Source organism: Capra hircus, chromosome 11 (genome assembly GCF_001704415.2).
Source record: "Capra hircus breed San Clemente chromosome 11, ASM170441v1, whole genome shotgun sequence".
In the NCBI taxonomy this organism is placed as follows: domain Eukaryota; kingdom Metazoa; phylum Chordata; class Mammalia; order Artiodactyla; family Bovidae; genus Capra; species Capra hircus.
The window spans coordinates 60,678,960-60,697,726 of record NC_030818.1 but is presented as its reverse complement, the minus strand read 5'-3'; the positions used below and the strand labels follow the sequence as shown (position 1 = coordinate 60,697,726).

Here is an 18,767-nt window from a genome sequence, read left to right as displayed (position 1 = left end):
TATTCATAAAGTCTCCAATCTAGAAAACACAGAGATGCTCATCAGCTGTAGAAGGGGTAAACTTATTGTGGTATGGTCATATCACAAGGAAAAAGAATCTATACTCCACAATATGAAGGAATCTCATAAGAATAATTTTTAAGGCAGAGTTTTTTTTAAAGCACTTATTGTATGATTAGTTTTATGTAAAGAATAAAAATAGGCAAAAATCTTCTATGCTCAAGAAGTCAGGAAAGGTCAGTAAGTAGTAGAGGGTTAGTAAGTATGATGGAATAGGCAAGGGGAGCTCCTTGGGTGTGGGTAGGGTTCTGTTTCTTAATCTGGTTCTGGTTACCTATATTCAGCTTATGCCCTTTTCTGTATATGTATTATACCTAAATAGTTTTTCTTTAAAAAATACATCTTATTGAGAGAAAGCTGAAAAATACATAAATGTTTTAAAATTTTCAAATCACCCACAATCTGCTACCTACAAATTACTATTAACATTTTGATTATTTCCTTCTAGTCTTTTTCTGAAGCCACAGTGCCTGTGCCATCTCCTCCCACTCTTTGCTCCCCACATATTTACACACACACACTTTATTAAATTAGATTCACTCGCACTTAGTTCTACATCTAATTTTTTAATTTTTACTGAAAGTTAATCCGGATAATCAAACATTCGTTGCAAGCATGTTTTTAAACTGTTGCAATGTAGTCCATCAAATATAAATATATATATGGTGTGTATGGTGGCTCAGCTGGTAAAGAATCTGCCCGCAATGCAGGAGACCTGGGTTCAATCCCTGGGTTGGGAAGATCCCCTAAAAAAGGGAAAGGCTACCCACTCCAGTATTCTGGCCTAGAGAATTCCATGGACTGTATGGGGTCACAGAGAGTCGGACATGACTGAGCGACTTTCACTTTCATGGTGTGTATATATAAAATATTCCTAATATATAATATATTCCTAGAAGACCTAGATAGCAAATTGAAAAGCAGAGACACTACTTTGCCAACAAAGGTCCGTTTAGTCAAGGCTATGGTTTTTCCAGTGGTCATGTATGGATGCGAGAGTTGGACTGTGAAGAAAGCTGAGCATGGAAGAATTGATGCTTGTGAACTGTAGTGTTGGAGAAGACTCTTGAGAGTCCCTTGGACTGCAAGGAGATCCAACCAGTCCATTCTGAAGGAGATCAGCCCTGGGTGTTCTTTGGAAGGACTGATGCTAAAGCTGAAACTCCAGTACTTTGGCCACCTCATGCGAAGAGTTGACTCATTGGAAAAGACTTTGATGCTGGTAGGGATTGGGGGCAGGAGGAGAAGGGGACGACAGAGGATGAGATGGCTGGATGGCATCACTGACTCGATGGACTCGAGTTTGAGTGAACTTCGGGAGATGGTGATGGACAGGGAGGCGGTGATGGACAGGGAGGCCTGGCGTGCTGCGATTCGTGGGGTCGCAAAGAGTCAGACACAACTGAGCGACTGAACTAAACTGAGAAGACAGTATGTGTGAATATATAAGTGCGCATATATATATATATATATATACATATATGGCATGTGTCAGAGAAGGCAATGGCACCCCACTCCAGTACTCTTGCCTGGAAAATCCCATGGACGGAGGAGCCTGGTAGGCTGCAGTCCATGGGGTCGCTGAGGGTCGGGCACGACTGAGCGACTTCACTTTCACTTTTCACTTTCCTGCATTGGAGAAGGAAATGGCAACCCACTCCAGTGTTCTTGCTTGGAGAATCCCAGGGATGGGGGAGCCTGGTGGGCTGCCCTCTGGGGTCGCACAGAGCCGGACACGACTGAAGTGACTTAGCATGGCATGTGTGTATATAAAATATCCCTAGTACATAACAACAGATATTCTTAGAAAAGAGTACGTGTATATGCAGATACATATAAGCTAGTGGGTCATGAATATTGTCTAAGTTCTGCATTCATTCTGTATTTCCTTCCAAAAAGGTTGCATTGACAAGGCGTTAGAGCTCCTATATCAAATCCAACCCCAGGTTGCTTATTATTATTCGTTGTTAAAACGGTGGAACTTAAGACTAAGGAATCTGCGAGTTACACCCATCTGATGCGCTCCACAGGTATGAGTCCCTCTCCTCTCAGTTCGACGGGTCCCCGGCGACGGGTCCCCGCGCCTCGGCTCCGCAGTGCATCCGCGCGTGCGCCAGAGCCCCCAGCACCTCCCGCCGCTCGGTTGCCGTGGGAACAGCTGAGTACTGCGGCGCCCGAAGACCTAGCAGTGAGTGGTACCGAGGTCCGGGCATGGAGCTGCCGGATCCAGTCCGCCAGCGGCTGGGAAATTTCAGCCGGACCGTGTTCAGCGACTCCAACCGGACAGGGCCGGAGTATAACGAGGGTCCGGGTGAGTGGCCGAGGCCCAGCGCAGGGTGTCTGGCGCGCGGAGGACCTGGCACGGGGTTTGGAACGGCCAGATTTTGCCCGGACCTAAGATGGCGGTTTGGTCTTCAGCTGGTTCTCCGCAGTGCGGGAAACGCCCTGGAGGAGGGGCCGGGCCGCTGGCTGGGACTGGGACCAGATACCCGAACTCTGATACCCAGCTGGTCCCGGGTTGATCATGCTGCGGCCTAACCGGCCAGTTGCAAAAGGGGCGGCTGAGGTGGCGCTGGCATTCCTCAAAATATAGAAAATATAAAGCCACCTTCGCAACCCGCGTCCGGTGCCTTGCGTCCGAGAAGGCCGAGAAGGCTGAGAAGGCCGATTTCTTTGCTTTTCCTCTGCGGCCTCCGCCCTGGCTTTTCTGTCCTGAATGAAGTGAAAAGAGCAATCTCCCCTTCCACTTCCCCCTCCCCGCCGCGTCCCGGTAAAATATCTTTTCCTTTTCTTCTTTCCTAGCAGAACAGGTACTTGCCACAAGTCCATTTTCTGGCAGAAGACATAGAAGGTTTTTTTTTTTTTAATGAGTTATTTTAAACGTACTCCAGTCCGGAATGGCAGCTGCCTCACTAGCATCGCCTTTAACAAAACTCGCCCTCTCCCCACTTTCTCCTTCTCCTCCCCTATATATGTGTAACTCTTGACCTAAATCAAGTAACACAATACCACGATGCCACATTTGATATGACAAGTGACAACGCAGTTTTCTGCAAAACAGTTTAACCCTCTTAAATCGTGATGATAGACAACATACTGACAACCACACCCAGGCAGCTTTTATCACTGAACTGTGCTGGGAAATGGAAATCTTTTCCTCTTGCATGGTTTAGGGATTTTTCAAAGGGAGCAGAGAAAAGTCATATCCCACCGTTTCAATTTTTCACCCTAATCACTTGCCTGTCTTCCCAGTTGAGGGCTGGTCATGATTTAGGATGTACAGAGAAAAACATAATGTGAAAAATTAGGTTATTACGTTTCTGGTTTCTAAAGCCAGGGCTTAACAGGCACTAAAATCTGATCATGTAAAGTATCAGGAGTTTCTCTAAAGGGCCGGATAGTAAATACTTAATACCGTGCAGGCCATAGGTCTCTGTGGCAGTTACAGATAATGGTAATGGAATAGACATGGCAGAGTTCCAATAAAACTTTATTTATGGACACTAAAGTTGAAATGACATGATTTTCAGTGTCACAAAATACTACTGATATTTCCCCCAACCATTTAAAAATCTAAAAAAGCCGTTTTTAGCTCACTTGCTGTACAAAAACAGTTAGTTGGCTGCTAGTTTGCCTACTCCTGATTTATATTACATAGTGTTTTAATTTGAATTCCATTTACAGAACTCAGCTTGTACTTTTGCAAAATTTAATAACTTCATGTCTTGAGCTTTCAAGGTTCATTTACATATTAACTTGATTTTCAGCTGAATGATTATAAGTTTGGTCTGCTGAAATATAGACATAGCATAACTCTTTAGATGCTTGTGTACAGAATTCTTAACATAAAAGCTTATTTGCAAAATTTTACTACAGTGCTTGCTCTGAAGGTATTAAAATTTCAATTTATTATTTATCCACCTTTTCTTTGTGGATCTGAAGTACATTTGATTATTTGTACTGTAATTACAAGGGTATATTATGACCATGTTCACAGCTAACCAAGAGTTTTACTGTTGTCGTGAAAAAATCCTAGGGGAGTGAGTTACCTTCAGATTTTAAGAATGCATTCCTTTATCAGTGGTAATTTAATAAATAGGTGCAAGCAAAAGTATATCATCATCATCATCAGGGATTTTCTTGGAACTAAAGGAAAACCCTTGCTGTGAGAGACCATAATAATTTTATATTTTAAAATTGTTAAATGATAGATATACTCAGCTGTGGAGAAAAATAATCTGTTTTTAAGAAATTTATCTCAGAGCCTTTGTATATTCTTTCATTTCAAGCAGTGGATTTCAAAATACTTATCTACTCTTAAATTATTATAATTTAGTCATATTTAGGATGCATTTGTAGGGGTCAGTTTTAAAAATCAAATTCTTAATTTAGAACGTTTCTCTCTTACATGAAAGCAAAAGGTACTATGTAATCAGCCTTCTGTTCAGTTCAGTTGCTCATTTGTGTCCAACTTTTTGTGACCACATGGACTACAGTATAGCAGGCTTCCCTGTTCATCACCAACTCCTGGAGCCTACTTAAACTCATGTCCATCAAGTAGGTGATGCCATCCAACCATCTCATCCTCTGTCATCCCCTTCTCCTCACGCCTTCAATCTTTCCCAGCGTCAGGGTCTTTTCCAGTGAGTCAGCTCTTCCCATCAAGTGGCCAAAGTATTGGAGTTTCAGCTTCAGCATCAGTCCTTCCAATGAATATTCAGGATTGATTTCCTTTAGGATTGACAGGTTGGATCTCCTTGTAGTCCAAGGGACTCTCAAGAGTCTTCTCCAACACCACAGTTCAAAAGCATCAATTCTTTGGCGTTCAGCTTTCCTTATAGTCCAGCTGTCACATCCATACATGACTATTGGAAAAACCATAGCTTTGACTAGATGGAACTTTGTTGGCAAAGCAATGTCTCTGCTTTTTAATATGCTATCTAGGTTGGTCGTAGCTTTTCTTCAAAGGAGTAAGCACCTTTTAATTTCATAGCTGCAGTCACCATCAGCAGTGATTTTGGAGCCCCAAAAAATAGTCTGTCACCGTTTCCATTGTTTCCCCATCTATTTGCCATGAAGTGATGGGACTGGATACCATGATCTTAGTATTCTGAATGTTGAGCTTTAAGATAAATTTTCACTCTCCTCTTTCACTTTCATCAAGAGGCTCTTTAGTTCTTCTTCTCTTTCTGCCTTTAGCGTGGTATCATCTGCATATCTGAGATTATTGATATTTCTCCCAGCAATCTTGAGTCCAGCTTGTGCTTCACCCAGCCCCGCATTTCACATGATGTACTCTGCATAGAAGTTAAATAAGCAGAATGACAATACACAGCTTTGACGTACTCCTTTCCTGATTTGGAGCCTGTGTGTTATTCCATGCCCAGTTCTAACTGTTGCTTCTTGACCTGAATACAGACTTCTTAGGAAGCAGTTCAGCCTTAGAGAAATGAAATTCATGTGTCACAAAGGGCTACACTGGCAATGTCCTTGTAAGAATATGTTTTCATTAATTCACTCTTTCTGCTTATTCATATTTGGTATTTACCATTTGTAAAGCAACATGCTAGGTTCTGTGAGGGTCTTAAATTTGGGTAGAATGTGGTCTGTGCTTACAGTCAGCCTGTGTATAAATAAAAGAGAAGGAAAGGGACTGATATTTGTCGAGTGCCTCCTCAGTGCCAGGCATAGTGCTCGGGTGAAGTAATTTATATTATCTTTAATTCTCAAGCAATCTGTGAGGTAATTTTAATGTTACCATTTTACAGATAAAGAAATTAAGGCTCAAAGAGGTTAAATAATTTATCCTAAGTCTGGCATCCAGAGTTCTGAGGGAGTTTGGGGAGCTCTGGGTTTACCTGGATTCCAAAAGTCATGATCAGACTATGTCTCAAGTGAAGGGAATGTGGCTCTTTGCTAACACTTCTTACACACAGGTTAGCGTGATAAGTACCTAGAGGGGAAGGAGATTTCTGCTGGAGTGGGGAATGTGATCAAGAAAGGACGTATGGAAAAAGTGGCTTTGAATTGGGTGTGAATGAACAGGTGGTATTAGGGTATGCTGAAAGAGATGGGGGAGGGGTTGGTTTTGCATGATTAGTTTATACCTGAGAGATTCAGTTCAGTTCGGTCACTCAGTTGTGTCTGACTCTTTGCAACCCCATGGACTACAGCATGCCAGGATTCCCTGTCCATCACCAACTTCTAGAGCTTGCTCAAATTAGGTCCATCCAGTTGGTGATCCCATCCAACTATCTCATCCTCTGTCATCCCCTTCTCCTTCTGCCTTTAATCTTTCCCAGCAACAGGGTCTTTTCCAATGAGTCAGTTCTTTGCATCAGGTGGCCAAAGTATTGGCGCTTCAGCATCAGCATTAGTCCTTCCAATGAATATTCAGGACTAATTTCCTTTAGGATGGACTGGTCTGATCTCCTTACTGTCCAAGGAACTCTCAAGGGTCTTCTCCAACACCACAGTTCAAAGGCATCAGTTCTTCGGCACTCAGCTTTCTTTATGGTCCAACTTTCACATCTATATATGACTACTGGAAAAACCATAGCTTTGACTAGATGGACCCTTGTTGGCAAAGTAACATCTCTGCTTTTTAATATGCTGTCTAGGTTAGTCATAGCTTTTCTTCCAAGGAGCAAGCATCTTTTAATTTCATGGCTGCAGTCTTGTTATGTATTTTATATGTTTATTTCATAGGCTCTTTACAGGTGGCTCAGTGGTAAAAGAATCCACCTGCCAATGCAGGAAACTCGGGTTCGATCCCTGGATTGGGATGATCCCCTGGAGAAGGAAATGGCAACCCACTCCAGTATTCTTGTCTGGGAGATCCCATTGACAGAGCCTGGTGGGCTACAGTCCATGAGGTCGGAAAGAGTCAGACACAACTGAGCACAAGCACCACTTTCATAGAACTCTTAACAAAGGAGGTAAAAATTATTATTGCTATCTGTTCAATAGTATTCATATTGATGTTCTACATTTATACCAGTAGTATGCAAAAACGTCATAAGACAGTAACCGAAGGTGGTAATAGAAAAATATGAAACATGCCCCTAAGTAGCAAATATTGGAACGAAATATTAGTAGTAGTATGGCTATTTTCTTTCACTGTCAATGATTATTGTTACTGTGTCCAACTCTTTTGTGACCCCAATGGGCCGTAGTCCACCAGGCCTCTCTGTCCATGGGACTTTCCAGGCAAGAATGCTGGAGTGTGTTGCCGTTTCCTTCTTCAGGGGTCAGTGATTGTAAATAGGCTTACAATTTGGAGTTTCATTGAGCTGAAACTATAGCTATTAATTCTAAGGAACTAAAGGATGTACAGGGCATAGAGCAGGAGTAAGAGTTTGCTTTCTGTTTTCTTCTGTAGATAATGAAATGGTTTCCAGTTTGGCACTGCAGATGTCACTTTATTTTAACACTTACTTTTTCCCACTTTGGTGGGTGAGCAGCATTATGATGCTTCAGATGAAGGTAAGTATGTGCTTTACTACTTCTCCCTGGCATTGTTACCTTGTCAGTAACATTAAAAGTTCTTCATATTTTTCAAAATCTCAGGTCAGTCTTACTATATGTGAGATTTTTATTTATTTTTGTTTTTTCAGTATTCCATCTTGCCTGATTACTACAAGTTCATTGTGGTCACCATTATCATTCTAATAACTTTAATTGAAGCTATCAGGTTGTATCTGGGCTACATGGGGAACCTGCAGGAGAAGGTAGGCTCTTCTTTCCTTTCTCTCAGTGCTATACATAAATGCAGTTAAGACTTTGCCAACAAGAAAAGGCAGTGAGATGTGGAAGGAGCAAAGGCCTGTAGGTAAGGCCTTAGCTCCAGCTTCACCACGGCTGTCACTGTGGTCTGTTTGCTTACTCTCTTGAACCTTGGTTCCTTCACATATAAAATCGGGGGAATATTCACTTCACAGATTTGTTAGGATTATATTAAACAATTTATATAAAGCACCTGAACATAGTAAACTCTTAATTAATGATCATTTTCCCTCTTCCCAGTAGTCTTGAATATACTTGGTCATTAAACATGATGATTTGGATTCTGAATGAGAAAATTGGGGAAAATGACAAACTCATCTCCTATGCAAGGCAGATGTTTTCTGAGTCATCATGCTGCCTAAGCATTTACAGTTACCAGAACTGAGTGATAATGCCTAAAGATTTCAGTGTTCTTCCAGGCCCTTCATAATTAAGCCCCACCCAGCCTATCCCACTGTATTTTGTGCTTTTTCCTAACACACACATCCATTCCAGGCTGATGTGTTGTTTCCCAGTCATATTCTTTCCACATTTTTGCTTATTTAAGTTCTTGCCTCTTCCTCATTCTGCTGCTGCTACTGCTGCTAAGTCACTTCAGTCGTGTCCAACTCTGTGCAGCCCCATAGATGGCAGCCCACCAGGCTCCCCTGTCCCTGGGATTCTCCAGGCAAGAACACTGGAGTGGGTTGCCATTTCCTTCTCCAATGCATGAAAGTGAAAAGTGAAAGTGAAGTTGCTCAGTCATGTCTGACCCTCAGTGACCCCATGGACTTCAGCCTTCCAGGCTCCTCTGTCCGTGGAGTTTTCCAGGCAAGAGTACTGGAGTGGGGTGCCATTGCCTTCTCCGCTTCCTCATTTTATCTAACTTTAAAAGCCTACCTCCTTGAATTATTTCTTTTACCTACCCTGTTTACTCTGTTAGAGCATTTAGTCTATTACTCTAAGTGGTACATACGTTTCATTATTCACTTAAGTGTAGTAATGTAGGACTGTCACATAAGATAGTTTCCTCTTTCAGTCTAGACTGTAAGTTCTCTGAGGATAAGGACCACACTATACTTATTTTGAATTACAGAGCTCAAAATGTAGGTTCACAGTAGTATCACTTGCTTCAATACAAGCAGAAGATGGTACTTCACTGGTCTGATGTTTGTCGTGTGTATCATTGCAGGTTCCTGAGTTGGCTGGCTTCTGGCTTTTGAGCCTTCTGTTGCAGTTGCCTTTAATTCTTTTCTTGCTCTTCAATGAGGGCCTAACAAATCTGCCCTTAGAGAAAGCAGTACATATCATCTTCACTATATTCCTTACTTTCCAAGTTGTTTCAGCATTTCTTACCTTGAGGAAAATGGTAAATCAGCTGGCAACTCGTTTCCACCTCCAAGACTTTGACCGGCTGTCTGCGAGCCGAGGAGACATGAGAAGAGTGAGGTCCTGTATAGAAGAGATTTGACCCAGTGCTGTTGAATAAGCATCTGGAGGATCATTCTAGAAGACTGTAGGAAAACACCAGAGGGCTAACACAAAAAAAGGGACAAAGCAAGTGTTTTGAACCGTATCCTCCCTGGCTCAGAAATTCCAAGGCTGGACACAATGATAAGACTGTACAGCACATGAAAGCAGTAAATCAACCCTAAAGCCTGCATGTTGTCTACCTGATGTCAAATATCTTAAATTTTTTGTTGTCAATGTTTTCAGGTGTGTAGAGATCTATATTGGTGGCATTACATCTTTACTGTAATATCTCCAGTTAGTACCTGTAACTAGAAATGTGTATATTTCTTTCACTATTGTTGGCCTATCCATGTCTTGGCAGTACGTATGAAGTATGTGGAGATGCTGGTCAGTATTCTGATGTATTAGACTACATTTGTAAACAGACACCAAATTTTCATGTCTGCTAGGGTCTTAGCTATTATACTGAGGTTAAGAAGAAAGCAGGTAGATTGTGATGATATTTAGGAAATGTTTTTATCCTAAAATTGTTATTTTCATACAGCCATGTTCAGTATTTATGGTGGTGGTGTGCAAAATGTCTTCACAATAAGTTATAAAATATTTATGTTGAAGTATCTTTAGAAATCATTCTTGTCTTTTACAGTTCTTTTGGGCTGTGGGTTTATTTTTATTATAAAGTTAAAAGAGAAAAGTATATGTATTTGAGAGCCTTCTATGTAATTTGCCACTGTCCTGGGTACATTAACCCTTATGATCTTATCTATTAAGTCATTATTCACTGAAGAACTGTTCATACCCAGTAAATTCACATGAAGATTGATCTGATAATCAGGGTGCCTGTTAATATATAGAGTTTGGATGGCCCAAGGGACTCATGATCATAAATGAGCATATTCCCTTGCTAATAGGAGAAACCTTTTTAAGGAAATTCTGTTAAGAACAAAGCTTGCTTGGGTATATCTGAACCATTATTTTTAAGTGATAATTGGGTTGTCTTAAGGGATACAATATTTTCTTTCCTAAAGTATTATATTTTATTGAGAGATAGTTGTAGCTACATTAAAAATCATTTTTTCTATCCTTCCTGTTTTGTGATTCATGCTTATCTTAGGATTTCCACATTATACCTTATTCATTTTTATATTGCTTAATTTTGAAAATGTTTTCACTTCCCACTGTTAATCACACCTTACTATTCTATTTACGCTCTTTTTATTATTTCTGCTTTTTATTATTATATATAATGTTCAGTCAAAGTTTTCTTCTCCCGTACACTAACTAATTAACCTTTGCCCTATACCAAAGCTATCACTAGGTATATTCCAATACTTTGAAATTCAAAATAGAATTCTGTTTGAATAGTTTAATAAAATGTATTTGTTTACATTTGTTTCCAAATAGGTGAGTTTATAAGAAAATATAAAATAAGAACACTAAATCTACATAACAGATAAATTAAGGTGATGATCAAGAAAGACTTTTCTATTTAACAGTCATTTCCAGAGTTTTATTTTAAATAGCAGAGCCTCTTGATACATTTAAACTTTAAGGTAAATCACTAAAAGTATAAAGAACAATAAAAAAAGTTTAATGGTTAAATAGGGGAATATATATTTATAAAAATTTTAAAAGTTTTTGTTCCAATAATTATTGCTTAAAATGTAGATATAATGAGGGTAAGAAAAAAGAAACTAAGAAAATCAATTGAGAACATGACCAAGTTTTTCATGAAACAATAGAACAATGATTTTGTGTTAGTCTGAACCAACATTTTCTATTGGTGTGTATACATGGTGCTCTATGTATGCATAGGAAAATTGAGATAGGAAAGATATTTCCATGTCAGCACGTTTGGAGTTTAGGCAATCTTTATTTTTATTTTATAAATTTATTCATCCTTAATTACTATTGCATTTCCTCTCCAAAGTTCACAACACTGTTCTGAAGTTTTTTAGTTAGGAGATATTGAGCTTCACAAATACTTTGTCTTTCACATATTTTTTTCTTTCAGGTGTTTTTTTCTAACTACGAAGTAGATGTACATTTTTGTATATTGGAATGATTTTTAAAAATTGGATTTTAATCAACATATGTTTGAATGCCTACTATGTACAAGGAATAGTGGAGAGTTCACAAATAACTGAGCTCCCTGTTCTCAGGGGTACAGTGTTGCAGGTAAAGTCTCACTTCATCAGGGAGGTGCATGGAATGAGTTTCTGCCTAATAAGTACCTGACAGCAAACAGCCCTTGGCATGCAGGGCATCTCCGCTCTTTGTTCCCAGCACTTAGTGTCCAGGGTTAGCACACTGGCCTTTCATCAACATCATTTAGCTTTCACTACTCCTCTCACCGTCAGAACAGGGAGGAGGGCAGGGGTTGCTATAAAGTATACTCTACTCACATGTACACACTCGCACTTGCCTGTGTACACAATAACAAGATGTTTACTCTCTGGTTCAAAGAGCAGATGAGCAGGTCAGAGAGAGCACTGTAGGATCAAAGAGAAGGCATAAAAGATGAGGAATCTGGGAAGCCTTCCAAATAAAATTAACACTTTGAGATTAGAAGACTGAGCAGATATACAGTGTTAGTTTCAGTATTAAGAGACATCTAATAGTGATCTGAGTACTGTTTCAAGTATTACATGTAGTTCGATAAAACTGGTGGCAAGGGTGCGTGAAAACAAAGGCCACAGAATAAGAGAGAACCTCCCAAGGCGCTAGTAAGCTGAAGACTAATACTCTGAATAGTTTAAATGGTAGAATATCACACATATTTAGGTTTCAGAAAAATTTCTCTGAAAACTGGGAAAATGTACTGCAAATGTTGGGCTAAAGGTAGAACTTGATGAACAACTTCGGGGAGAACTGTCCTGGATAAAGTCAGTGGTGGTAAAATTAACTTAAGTAGAACCTATTAAGATTTTTTAAAATTATATTTTAAAATAGGTATGAAAAATTTTTCCTATTTTTTTGTCTAAAGATTACACACAATGGTAAACAAAATGACATACTCACTGTCTTATCCACCCCGCCTCCCCTGGCCATTGTTAGATTATTACTAGACTTAAATAATCCTCTGTCTGAAATAGTCTTTTATAAATTTTATTTTACAAGACATACCTAAATAATTCTTAACTTGTACTTGTGAAGATTATTGGAGAAGGCAATGGCACCCCACTCCAGTATTCTTGCCTGGAAAATCACATGGACGGAGGAGCCTGGTAGGCTGCAGTCCATGGGATCACTGAAAGTTGGACATGACTGAGCGACTTCACTTTCACTTTTCACTTTCACGCATTGGAGAAGGAAATGGCAACCCACTTCAGTGTTCTTGCCTGGAGAATCCCAGGGACAGGGGAGCCTGGTGGGCTGCCGTCTATGGGGTCGCACAGAGTCGGACACGACTGAAGCGACTTAGCAGCAGCAGCAGCAGTGAAGATTATACTTTTCAAAAACTTAAATTTTAAAAGAAATTGAGTCAAGATTTTGAGAGTAAAGAGAAAAATCATCTATAATTCCACACCCTAAAGTAGCAAGTATAAGCAGAATGTCCTCTTTCCTTGCAGTTTTCCTGTTGTAAATGCTTTTTAAAACATAGTTGTGACCACTAGCATTTGAAACTTCGCACCTTGCTTTTCTGAAAACATAAAATTTCACCCATCTTTTTACATAGTCACGCAACCATCATCTTAAATGATTAATTTATTTAACTTCTCTCCTATTGTTGGATATTTGTATTGTTTTCTTCTTTTGCATTTATATTGTTGAGCCTCAGAGCAGGCTCATTCCAGATATGCTACAATAACATATTGATTATTTTGAATTTAACTTACTTGAGAAACAGCCAGTGGAGGAAAAACTGATATAGAAAAACACTCTGACCCCCTCTTTCCCCTTAAAAGAAGGAAATAATCTCCATGTGAAAGTATCCTCCTTATACCAAGAGGATAGAAAGCATCCTTATCACCAGAGTTAGGAAATTCAAGGCTGAGAAAACTCTGTAGACAAACTTTGTTACCTCTTCATTAGCCTGCTACCCCAAGGACAAGCCCCTTTGTTAAATCTTCACAAATAATTGTTTCTTTGTCTAAAAATGATATGTAAACAGCCTGCTTTGGTCACTTCGGAGATACCATTTCTATAGATCTCAGTTTATATGAATTAAATTGGGTTTTTCTATTAATCTGCATCAATTTAATTATTAGGCCATCCAAAAGAACTTCCCAGCAAGACAACATTGTAAAGAACATCTCATGTATACATCTTTTTCCATATCTTAGATGATTCTGTTCTTTAATTAGTAAGCTAGAGTCTCAGAAGTGAAACTGCTGGATCATAGGGTATGAACATTTTGAGGATTCTTGATGCATACTGCTGAATTATATTATCCACTCTGTAATTCAAAAGATATTACAACGAAAATTTTGATAGGAACAGACTTAGAGACCTTAGAGACCTATTCATCTTTGTGTTTCTGAGTAGCTATCACAGGAACAGAGTCTCCTGTGGAGGAAAAAAAAACTAAAAGCTGTGAAAGGAGAAGTGCAAAGAATTAGAAAAAAAAAAAAGAGTTTTGAATTAAGGGAAAACTGATAAGGGGCAGGCAAGGGCTTAGGCGAGCTGGTTGCAGTCAGCAACAGACAGATGTGGCACAATACAAACTGGGTCATTGAGTTGGGACAGCCCTAGGACATAAAAAAACTGAAATGAAGTAAAGCTCTGGATTACTTTGTTCTTGAATATTGAATTTCTTCAGAAGCATGGAGCATGAAATATTACAGTGATAAGCCAAGATTGGAAACATAGCCAAGAAAAAGAGGGTCTTTAAGGGATTGTTTAAAATGTGCTGAAGGAATAATTTGGTTTGGTCTTAAACGGCTCAAAAAGTAAATTGACCTAAAGCTTTTGCATAACAAAATAGGCATAGAGGCAGAAAACAATGAGGCTAGTAGAATGGTTTATCCTGTAAATTTGTTATGATGTGAAACATTAGCTTTTTGGTCCTAGAAAAGGTTTGTCAGCAAGCTTTAATGATGTATTTTTTAAGTGCAATTAATACTAATTTGTTATGGGTATACATTTTTATTCTAGTTTGAAGACTGTTAATCTGAGGGTTTTTAGTCAATAAAAAAAACTAAATAGTTCATCATTCTAAAACTTATTCTAAGAATCATTCTAACAATCCCCCACCCTCTGTATTTCCCCCACCCCTCACCCTACCACAGTGTTTAAGCATTAAGCATTTAAAAATATTCAGGCCCTAGAAAAATCTGTTTAAATTCAGGTTTGACCACAATGTTTAGATTTATCCTGGTGCTTACACAGATGCCCATCTTTCTGCAAATGAGGCTAGGGATCAGGCGTATAATCATTTTAACAAAAGTCAAGAAAGAACAGAACTCAAAAAACAAGACACAGGCCAGAAGATAGATACAATGTATATTCTATGAAAAATTAAAGACACTTGGAAATTTAGCTTGTCATCTAAACAAGCTCCACAGCCACACCCTTGGAAAGGGTTTTCTAACCCAAAGAGGTCTCTATGATCACAGTGTATATATCACTGCTATTTATTTGTCCTTCATTGTTCCACAGGCCTGTGTTTAGCACTTGGGTACATTAAAAATGTAGATTTTAAAAACAATAATCAACCAAGAATGGCTTTCTCTTTTAATTTTTCAGAACTCTAATAGCACTATATTTGGCTGATAGGAAAGTGGTATAATCGATTCATCTCAAAAGGCTTTTAGTTCCTGATCTTGAGTTATTTATATTCTAATCAAAAACACATTGAAGATCCTGCTCAATGTTATAGCTCAAAAGAGAAAAATGTCTGATATTCAAATTCAAAAAATGTTTCATATGCACACTTAATAACTGTTTTATAAGTGCCTGACTCATTAGTACCTAGAAGTAGTAAAATGATCACTAAAGAGTGTGGAAGTTTTGGACTTTGCTTCAGTAGCTTTTCTGGAAAGCATGAAAGCTATTAAAAGTCAAATTTTTTGCTCTTCTGAAAACTAGAGCTCCTGATTGCCAATAAGCCACAGCTAAGGAAGGCAGGAGAACAGTCCACTGTTTATTGGTAATTTACGAAGCAGAACAGCAAAGGATATGTTCATGCTTTTTATTTGTAGTATGCTATGATTTTGTTCTGCAAAGTAAACTTAATTTACTTAGCTCCAACAATACGCCATCCACTGTGTCTTGATACTCCAGGACAAAAAGATAAATTGGATTGAGTCCCTGCCCTTCCAGCCACGGTCTAGCGGAGGAGACAAATTTTAGGTGATCATCATGGCTTATGATAATGTTTGTAATAGAACTACGTAAAATATGAAGATAAGTGAGGAATCCTGACTAGGGGGCAAGATAGCCTTTCAGACGGATGGAACAGCATGAGTAAAGGTATAGACATTTGAAATTATGAGGCCTGAACAAAACTAAAAGTAGTTTGATGTGACTAAAATATAAAGTATGTAGAGAAGGGCCTGAGATGAGCTGGAAAGACTGGCATCGTATACTGTAGGCAATGAATGGTGTTATCTATATTGAAACAGAAATAGAAGACATTGCTACCAAATTTGAAAATGATAGAAAGCTGATAGAGGTAATTTGGTAGATGATAACAATCACATTTCAAAGGAATCTCATAATGGTTGAAATGCTGGTACAAATACATTTTATACACACACCCACAGAGACACACATCCTCCAACATAAGCCTCTCAAATCATCTCACTAATAATTAAGGAGTTCATTATGTGCTATTTTTCAAAGGAAAATAGGTAGTCAACAGGAGTATAATGACTAGACTCCAGGAGTTGGGGATGTACAGGGAGGCCTGGTATACTGTGGTCCAGGGGTTGCAAAGAGTCAGACATGACTGAGCGACTGAACTGAATGACCAGATCACGGAAAGGAACAATCTCACTGTTCTTTCCCATGTTGCAGTAATAAATGTCTCATTTATTGTAAACTTGCCTGCAGTTACATGTATTGAGAAATCTAAAACTAAATCTAATCACACCACTACTCCCCTTAAAATTCCACTAGACTCTACTTCCTGCAGCAGAACACCCATGAACCTTAGCCTCTTTCCCACCATTTGGCTCATCTTGCCACCCCTCCAATGCTACACCTGCACCTCCTCCAGGACACCATTCTTGATTTTGCCTCCAGACCTTTTCCCTCCATTCTTCTCTCAGCCTGAAGTAAATTTATCCACATGCTGAAAGTGCTTATCTTACAGTGCCTGGCTCAACCATCATGTCCTCCATGGAATGTCCCCTTTTCCCCTACCCATTTCCAGGAAACACTTGGGTTCTCTTCTTTGTCTCACTGCTCCTCATATTTTATGACTGCATCTAAAATGATTAATTACATGTATTTTATATATTAGACCTCTGAAGTGAAGTGAAAGCCACTCAGTCATGTCTGACTCTTGCAACTCCATGAACTATACAGTTCATGAAATTCTCTAAGCCAGAATACTAGAGTGAGTAGTCTTCCCCTTCTCCAGGGGATCCCAACCCAGGGATCAAACCCAGGTCTCCTACATTGCAGGTGGATTCTTTACCAGCTGAGCCACAAGGGAAGCCCAAGAATACTGGAGTGGGTAGCCTATCCCTTCTCCAGCAGATCTTCCTGACCCAGGAATCAAACCGGGGTCTCCTGCATTGCAAGTGGATTCTTTACCAACTGAGCTATCAGGGAAGCCCATATTAGACCTCTACTAGTACTTAATTTGGAGAAGGCAATGGCACCCCACTCCAGTACTCTTGCCTGGAGAATCCCATGGATGGAGGAGCCTGGTGGGCTGCAGTCCATGGGGTCGCTATGAGTCAGACATGACTGAAGCGACCTAGCAGCAGCAGCAGTACTTAATTGGGGGTTCTCCACTGGCTCAGCAGTAAAGAATCTGCCTGCAATGCAGGAGCTTCAGGAGATACAGTTTTGATCCCTGGGTCAGGAAGATCCCCTGGAGAAGAGGATGGCAACCCACTCCAGTATTCTTGCCTGGAGAATCCCATGGACAGAGAAGCCTGCTGGGCTACAGTCCATGGGGTCTCAGAGTTGGACATGACTGAAGTGACTTAGCATGCACTAGTGGCTCAGAAGGTAAAGAAAATGCCAGCAATGCGGCCTGGGTACGATCCCTAGGTTGGGAAGATCCCCTGGAGAAGGGAATGGCAACCCACTCCGGTATTCTTGGCTGGGAAATCCCATGGACAGAGGATCCTGGTAGGCTACCATCCACAGGGTCGCAAAGAGTCGGATACAACTTAGCCACTAAACAATAACAACAGTACTTAATTGTAAAGTCTTCGTGGTAAGTGTCCTAGTCATCCTTGTATTTCCAGTGCTTAAATTTTGTAAGTGTTCGATAAATATATGGTGATACTGGGGAGCAAAATTTGCCACCCCAAAATGTCTCTGGCATGTAGATAATTTCAAACTGAAAACAATCAAGGCCCCGAAGCCTCAGGAAGAAACTTTGACCTTCCCCCAAATGCCTAAAAAGAATTTAGGAGGGTCTGTTCCCAGAGTGGAACAGATATCAGTGGAACAGGTAAGTATCACCAGAGATACTTACCTGCAATGAATATGGGCTGGTTGTGGTGAGGGAAACTCTCAGAGACCAGAGTCCACTCTATGTCCCATTTTCTCAGCATAGCCCAGCAAACATTTACCAAACATTTGCTTTTCCATCTTCATGTTAATTGCCTTCCTCCCCTAATGAAGTCCCAAAACGCGAACTGGCAACATCTTCTTTTGTCTTTAGCTGAAAATGGTATTCAAGGTGAGGGTTCCAGCTATTTTGGCAAGTCACACAGTTTTCCTGGGTCTCTCCCACATACATGTGTTATTAAACTTTTGTTTGAATTTCTCCTGTTAAACATGTCTCATGTCAATTTAATTCTTAGACCCAGCCTGAAAGAAAATTTCCTCCTCATGACAGTGAATAAACAAATGAATGGACTTATTAAGGGGAGTCAGTGTTACACTGTGGTTAAAAGCACAGACTTTGGAGGCAGATAGATCTATGCTCAAGTCTTTGCTCGATTTATCAGCTTGGTTGAGGTATTAAACTTAACAGGTGGCTCAGATGGTAAAGAATTTGCCTGCAATGCAAGTGACCTGGGTTTGATCCCCGGGTAGGGAAGATTCCCTGGAGAAGGGAATGGTTACCCACTCCAGTACTTTTGCCTGGAGAATTCCATGGACAGAGGAGCCTGGCAGGCAATAGTCCATGGGATCACAAAGAGTCGGACATGACTAAGCAACTAACACTTTCATTTTCACTTTTTTTTCAACACTTGGTTTATTCATCTTTAAAATGAGTGCTTATAGGGCTTTTTCAAGAATTAAGTGAGATAAATAGAATAAGCATTCATGGGTGCTGAATTGCTTCAGTTGTGTTCAACTTTGTTTGAGCCTGTGAACCATAGCCTGCCAGATTC

At 39.9% G+C, this 18,767-nt stretch overlaps 1 protein-coding gene across 1 annotated transcript; it reads left to right on the top strand.

Annotated features, from left to right (window-relative positions):
• TMEM17 (transmembrane protein 17) lies at positions 2,154-10,380 on the top strand. The gene is made up of 4 exons (XM_005686789.3): positions 2,154-2,371; positions 7,442-7,545; positions 7,677-7,790; positions 9,017-10,380. Exons 1-4 carry the CDS (start codon positions 2,272-2,274, stop codon positions 9,293-9,295), a joined length of 597 nt encoding a protein of 198 aa, XP_005686846.2. The 5' UTR covers positions 2,154-2,271; the 3' UTR covers positions 9,296-10,380.